General features: G+C 37.5%; 1 protein-coding gene across 4 annotated transcripts in view; it reads right to left on the minus strand.

Moving 5' to 3' along the window:
• arnt2 (aryl-hydrocarbon receptor nuclear translocator 2) overlaps window positions 1-12,333 on the minus strand; it is a 98,908-nt gene that overhangs the window by 59,933 nt on the left and 26,642 nt on the right. For all 4 annotated transcript variants that reach the window (XM_060884075.1, XM_060884066.1, XM_060884058.1 and 1 more), the window contains 3 exons: window positions 7,243-7,345; window positions 3,028-3,093; window positions 576-661 (listed from right to left, as the gene is read on the minus strand). In XM_060884075.1, coding sequence (XP_060740058.1) covers window positions 576-661; window positions 3,028-3,093; window positions 7,243-7,345 — 255 coding nt within the window. The remainder of the gene's footprint in view (window positions 1-575; window positions 662-3,027; window positions 3,094-7,242; window positions 7,346-12,333) is intronic.

The following is a 12,333-nucleotide window of genomic DNA, read 5'->3' on the forward strand; positions in this document are numbered from 1 at the left end:
ATGCAAGTGTCCAGTTGAAATAGACACTTCATGGAAAATAGCAAAAATAGACTTCGTGTTAAAGCTAGAATGAATTTTCTGGTGACAGAATTGCACTTTTTGTTACAGAAGGAACATTTTTATAATTGCATTATCCAGTGTCACCCAGATGAGAACATGTTCCCTTTTGAGTCCATGTCCTAATAAGAGCTCTTCCTCATATCATCTAAGAGAGTTTTTCTTTGACACTGAAATTTATTTTGTTTCAAATTTATATCCTGAATTTTTCTGCAGCTGCTTGGACATTGTGGCAACGTCCATTGTTAAAATCTCTATACAAATAAATCTGTAGTCAACCGTGAGTGTTTAAAATACAGTTTAAACACTACATTTATGTCCAGACTGTCCATCTCAAAAACTTGGATATTCTTAAGCCAATTGTTCTGGTAACAAATAACATTGTAGAGATAATTATAATAGCACAGTCTGTGATGTTTTAACCCTTCCTCCATCCCTCTCTCACCCACACACATATACACACTGGTTTGCCACATGAATTGGAAGTAGATAATGCTGTGTGTATGTACAGTAAATACCTGCAGGGGGCCAAGCCTTGATGTAGCCAGTGCAATGCACCACTGAATACTGAGCCTCGCCTTCCTTTGACGGCCCGAGTCCGTTCCTGTAGGAGAGACACGGGTTTCACTGCACAGTGACACAACATGCGCATTATAAAAGGATTACTCTTTCCCACAAAGCTGCTGAAACACAAGCATGTGTGTATTAGGCAGCCACAGAAGTTGTGAGAATAATTGTATAAAACAATCTTTTCTGGTAATGTTGCAGACTTTCTGTATAGAGCATTGTTCTTTCTTTTCACACCCCCCCCCCCCCCCCCCACACACACACACACACACCTACACATTACTTCTCTATCTTACACATACTTGCACTTGCAACACCGAAAGCAGTTGTAAGAAACATGATACTTTGGCTGGGGGGGTTCCTACCTTGAGATAACGGCCAAGGCCGCTTTTTTGGACACTAGCATTAAGATCCGTACACACCCACTACACCCTCCCTTTTCTTGTACTACTATATATTCCTGTCTTTACCTAATAAAATTCGGAACTTCTCTTTGAAAGACTGATTCGTGCGTTTCAACGAGACTTCCCCAAGGCCTTGTGGAGAACGGAAATCGAGCAGAGGTCCGAGAGGCTGAATTTTAGGTTATCCTGCCCAGGCGGCAGATGAAAAGAGGGTTACCCTGTCCAGGGGACAGATGAGAATTCCTTACAGAAGTGCTCACTTTCAAAACTTCCCGTCTTTCTTCAAAGTCAAGTCAAGTTCTTGCTTTAATTTGAAATTAATGACAACTACTAAACTCTTGGCATGTCTCCCTACTTCTGAGATAATATGCGTGATAATTATTGAATTAATACAAAATACACGTTCTATTTATTGCCCTGTTATGTAGTTTTCCGTAGCATAGTATTTTTTTTAATCAGCCTGTGTGTTTTTGCTTATATTTTAGTAGTAAAATAGTAAAAGGATCCCAGAAAAAACATATAAAACCTCACAGAATAAAGAGCACACAATTCAAAGCAGTCTACAAAGATAAAGAAAATATTAAAATATATATGAAGAGGTAAAAGCTAAAGGTGTTGAAAAGGTTCTTGAAATTTGTTTAAAAAAAAAAAAAGTGGCCAAAAAAGAATATAAAAACTATAGATATTTAGGCGTGTGTCCTCCGGCATACAGAAATGTAAATTAATTTGATGCCCATTGCAAAACATTCCTGTACGTTCAATTCTTGCAAATTAAAAAGCATCCATAAAGGTAAATGCAGGTGCAGAGAAATCCTGTTGCTATGGTTTGCTACGTGCTAAACTGTACCTGACCTTGTGGTTGATGGGAGAGTTTTACAGAATCTAGAAGGTTACGAGTGGTTAATGTGTCTGCGCCCTATGCATAAAGCAACACTAAAATCCATCAACTTGCATTTACCAGTTCTGTGCCTGCCAGCAGTATTATTTTTTTCAAGCAGAGAAAAATCTGAAGTCAAGAATACAAAAAAAAATTCCAATGAAATCTGGTGTATTTTATATAGGTTCATTTGGAAAGGTGCTTGTAATCACCTGCATTCCTCCTCAAAGAGTACATGCTATGGCTATTTAAACATCTGATTTCCTCTGAAATCATTTGGCAGTCTGCCTTTCATCAATAATTCAGCCGGACATTTTGATCAGACTGAATAATTGATGGATTATTCCTGGACTGGATGGACGTTAATCTGACATTATGTGTATATACATGAAATTCTATTTACATTCACTTTAAAAGCTTCCTGATTATAACTTGGACAAAAGCAGTTCTGCTTCGGTGCTGGTGTTAATTTGTTTTAGGGAATACAGGCTGAGATCTTTGGCTCAGATTGAAGCGCATTCCAAAGCCTTTGTGGGCTGAAAACGTATGTTCTTGTGTCAGGGTTCTGTCAGAAATGTGTGTGACAGATGGGAGTTAAACATGATGAGTCAAAAGGGCAAATTTACAAAAGACAGAACACGAACAGTGGATTAAACTTCGCATCGACAAAGCAAAAGGGGGGAAAAAAAGGATAACTATGCTGTAAGAGCAAGGCTTGTTTCCTCGTATGCTTTCCATTATAGAAAATAACTGACTACAAATATTGACGCTCTGTATATAAACTATTCCGAGCTATTTTTATTCATAATGTTTAAAAAAAACATTTTATAGTTGGACTAAAATGCTGATTATATTATAAATCTTACTCTGTTGAAAACACCAGGCAACTGAGGTAGGAGTGTAACAATCAGGTTGTGTAAAGATTACTCCCATGTCATTCGCTCTTTACCTGAGTACCTCATTTATTACAGATTTTTACACAAAACATTTCATTACTGTGTCCTATACTGTTTCCTAGTGTGCAGTCAGAGTGTATATCATTATAATAAAATAACTATTATTAGCATGATTACTGTAGTAACACGTCATAGCTATAGTTGGAGCGCGTGTTTGTATGCTTGCCTGTATCTCTTCCTCATGCTCGACAGGCGGTTGAGAGAGATGTGATCCAGTGGAGCGCTGCCGCACCTGAAATCACAGGAAATAAAAGAAAAGAAACAGTTTACTTACAGAGTGCTTTTTTATTTAAACAGTATAAAACACAGGAAAGACTGCAAATTGTGGAAAAACCAAACTCATTGGAAAGAGTTTACCCACTCACAAGCGTTGGAAAAAACAGATATTTTTAGAAATGTGGAAATGAATTCCATAGAGCTGAACATATGGATACATTTTTTGTTATTTCATCTTTTTCAACATGAATGCATGAAAATGCTATCATGGATGGATAGATGCACAAACACACAAACAGGATGGATGGATGGATGGATGGATGGATGGATAGATGGATCTTTACCGAGCCATGAATGAAACCAGGTTCATTTAAGAGGATCCATGCATGCTGAAGGAGTACCAGTGCCAGTGGTTGCCATTTCAAATCCTATCACCACCAAGCTGTCCCTACTGGGTTCATGAGTAAGACCCATTTTCAGTAACATGTTTATCCAAGTATGGGTCCAAGTGGATCTGGAGCATACCCTAGAAAAACCTAGATTCACAGATTACAGGTATGCTGTTAGGATTAGTTCAGAGGAACGAGAAAACTGAGGAAACCCAAGTTCGTCACAGCAAGAACATAAACACACAGCACCGTACTGTCCAGTTTAGTTAAAAGTGTCCGCTAAATCCAACATATAGCCAAACGTGTGTGGTCACAAGACATCACACGTATGTTTCACACATTTCAAAACCATGGGCTGAATGTTCATTCAGCCATGGAGCTGGTCCCACTGTTGTCTTCTGTGAAGCATTTCCACTAGATTTTGAAACATGTCTCTGGAGATCTGTGTTCATTCAGCCAGAAGAACATTACTGAACCCAGAGAGAGAAAAGGTGAGCAGTCAGTGTTTCAGTTTTACCCAAAAGTGTTCACTGGCGTTGAGACCTCTGTTTTCAGGCCACCTAAGGAAATTTAATTGCTATTGCATACAGTCTAGACAGTTGTTGTTGTGCTTCCTTTGTGACTTTGTGACAAAAGCTTGAAGAAGACCCACATATGGCTGACATGTGGCCAGAAAGTATATGAAAAGGACTTCTACTATACTGTATACAGTACACTCCTTGCATGGTTCCTTGAGGTATGGCCCTTTTTCAGGAAACCCTGAGAGGATAAATATATGCTAAACAATGACTTTCATGGATTTGTCTAAATTCCCAGAAATACCCCAAAGATAAGAAGTAAAGATTATAGGGAGTAAAAGAGAGGTAGCTCAGTTTTTAAGATGTTTGCCTGAAAGCTTGTGAGCACAAATCTCAGGACCATCAAGCTGCCAAATGTAGTTGCTTTGGATAAGGGTCTCTAAAAAATAACTTGAACGTAATCTAAGTATGCACTCCAGTAATAATTACATTACCCCACAACTTAAGATAGAACTTGTATAGTACATTCCTGAGAATGACTTTTCCATTAAACCTTTTCTATTGCCAGTATTTATCATGTCATTATAAGATGAATGAGAGAGGAGCTGAGAGGAAAGACATTTTATCTGTATTCATGAAGAGTTTTTTTATCATATATTTAATTTTTAAAAAGTCAATATTAAGGTACCATCTCAAACAGGTATGGATCAAACACTGAAAAAAAATAAATTGTGACAGCATCACAATAGCTATAGTGTTATAAAGCAAAATAATCGTACCTTGGTTGATTGAATACACCCCGACACCCATTTATAATTTATAATGCAATGCAATGCAATGTGAGAAAAGACATCTTTCTGAACATGTTTATTAAACCACATTCCGTTAAAACCAACTAATGCTTATGTTATTCATCTTTGCTAATGGCTCACTGTGCGAACCAGCATGAGGTCTCTGACGTCTTGGGAATATTTTTTAAGCCGCGAAAAAATTTCCGTCAGGAATAATTTGAACCACACGCATGGAATTTCCCATTCAAAAGGTCACTCTTATCAAGGTAACATAAGTGTTTCCCTTGATCATCAGGGCCAAACATGTTATTTAGCAGTCCTTGTGCACAAATCTAGAACAAAACAGATAATAACTCTTTTTCCCTGAAGTCTACTCAGGATGAGTAAACGCAGTTGGCTAAACATTACATAATCACTTCTGTTCTTTACAGCTTTGCAGTCTACAGTCATTAGAAGGAATGTTGTTATGGACGTATGTTTCTCATCAGTGCTGCGTACCATCGCATCCCTGACATACTGTTCTAATTTTCAAACATAGACACAAATAGAAAAACTGAAACGCATGCACATTCCTGGATGACGTTTCTGACAGTTATTAGTTCATGCTGAAGTATGTAAAAACACACAGGCAGAATAAACAGAGACGACGGCTGATTTCGAACATGAACCAAACAACGTGTCTTTGTAGACAAAAACAGAAAGCTAGCCATTATTCAAAGAGGTCTTGCGAGCAGAAAATACCTCTTCATTATTCTGTGGGAAGTACAGGAATTTTCCTGAGGATCTGTATCTTCTTGTGAAAAACAAAGCATTGTTTGGGGACATATTTTGAGGGATAAACACCGAGGCACTGCTAGGTCATGCCTAAGATATGTGCAACACTGGTATATTAGAACCCATTTTTGGACAACATGAAGGTTCAAACAAGGTTTAAAGGAAGCAAAAAAGAAAACAGTCCAGGCTTCTACGTACAGAAAGTCAAATTTCACTTAATTCACTTATACTAGTGAAGTATTTAATTTGATTTTATTCCAGGTTCTTATCCCTGAAAACAACATAGCAATTAAACCGTGTCGAATTTGTAGCTTTTAATTTTTTTCAAAGGTTGTTGTGCAAAAAGTGCTAATCTGGTCACCTGTTCATTCCCACCCTAAGTGAGCTCACCTGTTCATAAAACAGCTACCAACCTAGGTAGATGGCACCTAGTATGACAGCTAACATAAATGAAGGCTACCAGTCATTTATATCTTCTCGTGCTGCTCACAGTGCAAACAGCAAAATGTTGGCACCTTTACAGACATAAATCTCCAGAGTTTATACAGAATAGCATGAGCCTGATGAGCAAAACCATAGGAGAGTGACATGTCTTTGATAGCCACCCGTTACAACTGTTGTGTGCACATTTTCTGATACAAATTACACCTCAAGAAGGTATATATATGCACAAGCACGAAGAGGCCAGACACTAAAAGTAACCTATTTTGCAGGACAAAAGAAGTCTGTGGCTAATTACTTGATTGCATTTTCAATCTCCTCTAATGAAAGCATTTTGACTTTCGGAGCAGTCAGGAAGTAATACGCTTTATAACTCTGAAGGTGGAGGCAATGTAGTTTTTCAAAGTAGGAATGGCTATGGTTGGATAGTCAGTGGAAGAAAAATAAAAGAGTGATGTACATTTGAAACACTGTGATGTCTGTTAATTACACATTGACATAAACCATGAGAATCTTATCGGAATGTGAAGAAGGATATAGATTATGTGAGGTGTTATGAAGCAGAATCACAGATTGTGTCCGAACTCATAGTGCCTTATGGGTCTTGGGTGCTATCTTCTAAACTATATAGTCGGCAGACACGCAAGTGTAGCGCACTGTGTAGCAGGCAGCGATTTCTCTCAGATACCTTTCATTTTTATTCTCACCATTACTAACCATTATAAAAGTTCTTATATTAACATCACAATGGCTAATTATAAAGTAATTTGGCTAGTCCTTTGAATTGAGAGAGCTTTATCCAAACATCAATCTAGAAATAAAGAATCTCGTAAAGTAACACACGTTTGGACCAATTGTGTTCTGTCAGCAGAACTGAAACACTGAGGAAAAACTGTATGGTTCTAATAAGTAGACAAAAATGTTTTATATATGTAAAATAATAATGTTCATGAAATAGGTCTGTGCTGAAGGTGTCCAGGTAATTTACAGTTACTGTAAATGATGATACAAATGATAAAAGAAGAACCCCTGAAGTAGACTATGTGAATAAAAGAAGTAGGGAAATGGTTCTCAAGCTCCTATGAATGTGGTTTTGAAAGTTCCTAAGTGTTTCTGAAAATCATTAAGAAACTGTTCTTTTGATGGTGGAGCTCAAAGTTCCTAATAAAATGGCTCTGAAAGCTCCTACAGACGTGGCTGTGAAAGGTCCTGTAAAAGAGGATCTGAAAGCTCCCAGCTTTGAATTTTATACCTCATTCTGCAGATAAAGGAGCGTCTGGAGCCCATACACATCCTCATTGAGGACTGCTGTCCCTCCTTCTTCACTGTCCCAGTCTTCAGGTCTAGGATCCGGCCTGAAACACACATATGCACACACTGAATGAAACAAGCAGGAAGTACTACATCTGAATAATGTTATCATTACAATGCTGTCTGACGCCTACTATTTTAGTCCTTTACTGGAGGCTTTGCACTCAAATAACTGAATAACTGAATAAGTGAATGCATTTTCTTTTTAGAACAGCTAACAGAGCGACACCACTGAGATCCAAAGCATGCAAACATGTCTCCCGGTCAAACCCAGCAGTCGGTGAATCATGTGCTATTTTTATTGAGTAACAAAGTAATAGTCATAGCTGCAGGATTGGGGAGCGTCTATGATCTAAGTCTAAAGCCATTTCCATAAACAAATTAAAGAAAACCTGGTTTAAAAAAAAAGAGAGAGAAAGAGATAGAAGTTACCAAAAACAAGCATCTGTCAGCTGTTTCCAGATCCCACCCCACCGACCAGCTTTCTACACTAAAGCAATGACACCAAATCCTCCACAAGTGCCCCAGCTATTAGCATTCCTCCACAAATAACAGAGGTAAATAAAGATATAAATATCAGAAATTTCCAGCTAATTGCTTCAATGTATTCCTTCGTATCAACAAAAAGAAATGTGCACATGATCCTTTTAAATTTCCTGTTATTTCATCACCATTTCTGCAGATGAACATTACTCCTAGCCTAATAAGTAAGAAACTAAATATTTTGCATTTTATCCATTTATACTTACATGTTCTTTACGTCATAATAGTTTCATTATAAGAGACATAGTCCTATAGCCATTCTCTCTCAGGTCTCTTTTTCTTATCTCTTGAGATTAATAGGATATAAAGGAGCTTGGCATGTTACTGAGAAAGCACAAAGCCCTCAGTCCTAAAGATGTAGAGCTCTTGAGAAGACTGATGGTATAAAAGCTTGGACAGTGGAGAGGAGACTCTGTCAAAAAAGCTAAATAAATGTCTCCTCAGAAATCATCAATGGCTACACACCCTTTTAACATCCTCAACCATTCAAGTTGTTAATATAGAAAAAAAAATTCTTTCATATATACATGAATTGTTTCACAATAATTTCATATAGTGTTAATAAGGAAGAATTGTAAATTGTAAAATGTCAAACAACAAGCATAGAGTAAGCTACTGATATCTTTGGTAAAAGACGCAGTTCTCTGCAGATCAAAGATAAGAATTTTACAGATCAGGGGTTCATACTTCCTGTACTGAAGTGCAGGAACCAAGCTCCTAAATATATAGAGACAAAAGGTTGCAATAAATGTAATAAAGCTGCAAATTATTAGAGAATATTTATCACATTCAGAGTGGGAGCTGCAGACCATTGGGCTAATGTAATTTTTTTTCTATTAATATCTTATTTCTGTCTGGCACCCAGAGTTCTCAGTATGGGCTTCCGAGCCACTATGACTTTGACCAGAAAAAGTAATACGGAAAAAAATAAATGAATGTACAAACATATACAGAATTCCAGGAAGCAATAATGAGCAGAGACTGCCGATGCCCTCTGGGTAGCAGTGCACCTTATTACATAATACTTATATGACATTTAGAAATGGAAATACAATCTTTTGCATTGATAACATCTTGTTTCTTTCTACTGTTAATATTCTGACCATTGTGTTCACCATGACAAGGAAGGATCTCTGAAAACTAATATATTAGCTACCATGTCACAAGCCTCAGTGAATTCTTATTTTAATTCCGAGTGTGTATGCAGCCATTAAATGATATACAACATATACACTGGGCCACATTTTCAGCCCAACAGTGCTAAACTGCTCATGACATAAAGGGAATTTTCCACACAATCTGCTGCCCAGAAATTCAGACATGCCACGTGTAACCTGTCCAATAACTCTTGACCTCTTAACTTCGGTTACGTGGAAACACACTTGACTTTAATGACTTACAGCAGTCAGATGGGAACTTGCTACAGAGTTCAAATGGAATAAAAATATGAGCTTATCATAAAATAAGCTCATTGAGGGACGCTCTAGAGAAAGCCTCCATCCAGATTACACACAAATGTGTTATTTTTGGACAACAGAGACAAGAGATAAATATTGGAAAAAGAGTGGCGGCAGAACAGAGGTTGTGTGGTTCCCTGTAAAAGAAACCAGGAGGTTTACATAAATCTGAGGTTTAAGATAAATTCTCCAAATGAATGAGATGATGAGCATAAACAAACTGTTATTGCGTTAACCTGAATAGCTTCGCAACAATAAACACAAGCTTTTAATCATTTACAAGCTTTTCCCCGTTCACACAATAAAAACATGACGATTGTGGTTACGGTAAGTTTGTCTGGACGTCACTAGTGACCCATGTCTGTTTGGAGTGGGATGAGTAAGCAGCACTCGTGTTTAACATGCTCAGTTGTTGTTTTATGGTGCGGTGTGGGTCCAAAGAGCTTCCACTGTTCCCAGCAAAGAGGCACTGCAGGTGAAGTTTACTTTGGATTGAAAATCCTGGCGGGAAGAAAGAGGAAAAAACAGGGGGGGAAATGGAGAGAGCTAAAAGCACAGCTGAAATGTGTAACCTCCTGCAACCCTTGACCGGTTCAGCTCCTCTAGTCACAGGCTCTGATCATTTAAATCGCTTTGATTTAGTCTCAAATGGAAAGGACTAAGTGCCAGATTGGCCCGGAAGATGGCATCGGGAAAAAGACCAAGCAAAGCAGCAATCATTTAGAGGAATGGGTCAAATCCCTTCCACTCGAGGAAGCATTTCCTCTGCCAACGTGTTTGGCTTCATGGGACATTTTGGTTTGGTGTAAATAGCTTACACTCATTCTACATGACCTCCACTTGGCTTTGCCGTGCACTTCCATGTAAGAGCTATTCTCTATATCCAGAGAAAGATACGAAGAAACAAACAGCAAACATTCCATGGCATTAAAAGACAGCCAGGGTAAATATTTAGGCAGAACCCGTCTTCCACACGTGTGGAGCAGATAAAAGGGTGGGAAACACAACAAAGCGTAACGGAGCCCTTCGAGGGCAAAACGAGCAATGGACAAAATGTTTCTTTTCATCACCGAACTAATATTTGGTGAAAGCAACACCAGATTGCATTTTGAGAAAAAATAATGTTTCTAAATTAAATTAGTTTGGGAAATGACTTTGGGGAAATGTTACACATGTGTAATTATGAGAGTTGATTAAAATTGCACATAATTAAAGAGATGAAAAGAGGAAAAAGAGTCTGGAATTCTGGCTCTTTTAAATTGCAATTATTGAAACAGGTTTTGTAACATGCAGTTCATTAATGCTCATGATATGTTGTTCATCAGAAGGTTGAGTATGGCGTCATGAAACAATTTCAAAGTTTAAAAAAAAGCTACCGGAAACATTGTTAACTTTGTCCGGCTTTGAAAAAAGGCCTTATGGTGGTGGAGCCAAAGAACCGAAATTTTCATCTGTACTAGGGTGGGATTAAACACAACGTAAACACCAACAGACATATGGCTCAGCTCACCAATAAAGCATGGCACTTTATTCTACTGAATGACTCACTGCTTTTTTTTTCTTCAAAACTTTACAATATCCACCATATATGTGATTGTTCTTCTTTGCCTAATTATGGCTGGAATTGTTTTAAAAAGTCTTCAAATGCCTTCAAATGAACAAAACAACACTAATTTGTATTTCATTGTATAAAATCTATTTCAGTAATTGCAAAATCAGCAAAGCATTACAAATAGGGGAAGTATTTCTGCGTTAACATTATTTTCCCTGCTGTGTCTGGGCGTCATTAAAAAGATTCATTTCCACTTATCCTGATAAATGGAATAACCTAATTGCCTGCATTTACAAAAAAAAAAAAGAATTCTCAACTTTCACCTAAAAAAGTGCTGACTCAGGGAGTCATTTGCAAATGGCTCGTCACTACACTGTTCCCCATTCATCACCACCACAGGACAAGTAGTGAAGAGATATTACTTAGGACATTTAACAGAGGATCGTTCACAGCACAATCCTGACACCGACAGTCACACTGGAACAGGTGCATCAGCTGCGTTATGGTTCAAATTTATTTTGTTCCTGTTTCAGCAATACAACCTGCCATTTGCTTACTACTTGTTTGTATTTACCTGTTTTGTTTTAGCCCTTGATTATTTTGTCTATTTTGTCCTTGTTGTGTCTGTGCAAAATTGTGTTGAGTGTTAGTCAAGAAGCTTTTATTGTCATTTCAACCATATATAGCTGATACAGTATATAATTGAATGAAACGTTTCTCCAGGACCAAAGTGCAACACAGAGCTAAAGACTAGACACGTTATTACGTATTCCTGAGCCTTGTTTCTGAGCCATGCCTTTTAGCTTTCTGGATATGGCCTTACACATATTGCTAACAAGTATCAGTTATTATTACATCAGTTATTATTATTTATATCAGAATTTTATTTTTTTTTTAAACCATTCATCTTCCAGTAGCTGCTTCATTCTGATCAGCATTACAGTCGATCTGGGGTCAATAGGGTCTTGGGAATAGGGCAAGACACCACACACACACTCTGTCTCACACAAACACACACACACACACACACACAATTTGCCACCACAAATAAATAACTAAATAAATGTGCTCATATGTGATACAAACCACATTCACCAGCTTCTTGTGAAAGTTTTCATGTGAAAGATGTATTTCAGCTTGATCACCGTCTAAAGGATAAACACTAGAAAATGTATGGTGACAAATGATTGAAAATCACTTCCGCCTCAATTTTGTAGAAGCAAAACACTCAATTAATCAATTGTACTCAATTGTACTTACATATAAGAGCATAAACCTGATTACATTTAATCCAGACATGAACATAATTGATACTTGGTTCTAATACTTGTGCAATGTTTGCGCAATTACAGTGTGATTTAATTATATCGTAATTCAACATTCGCACAATCAAATTGGATTAAAAAAGGACAGGTCATGGAAATGTGTACATCAGTTGAGGGGGTTGATGTTTTTTGTTTTTGGATGATTATATTTTAAG

Source organism: Tachysurus vachellii, chromosome 1, assembly GCF_030014155.1.
Source record: "Tachysurus vachellii isolate PV-2020 chromosome 1, HZAU_Pvac_v1, whole genome shotgun sequence".
Lineage (NCBI taxonomy): Eukaryota > Metazoa > Chordata > Actinopteri > Siluriformes > Bagridae > Tachysurus > Tachysurus vachellii.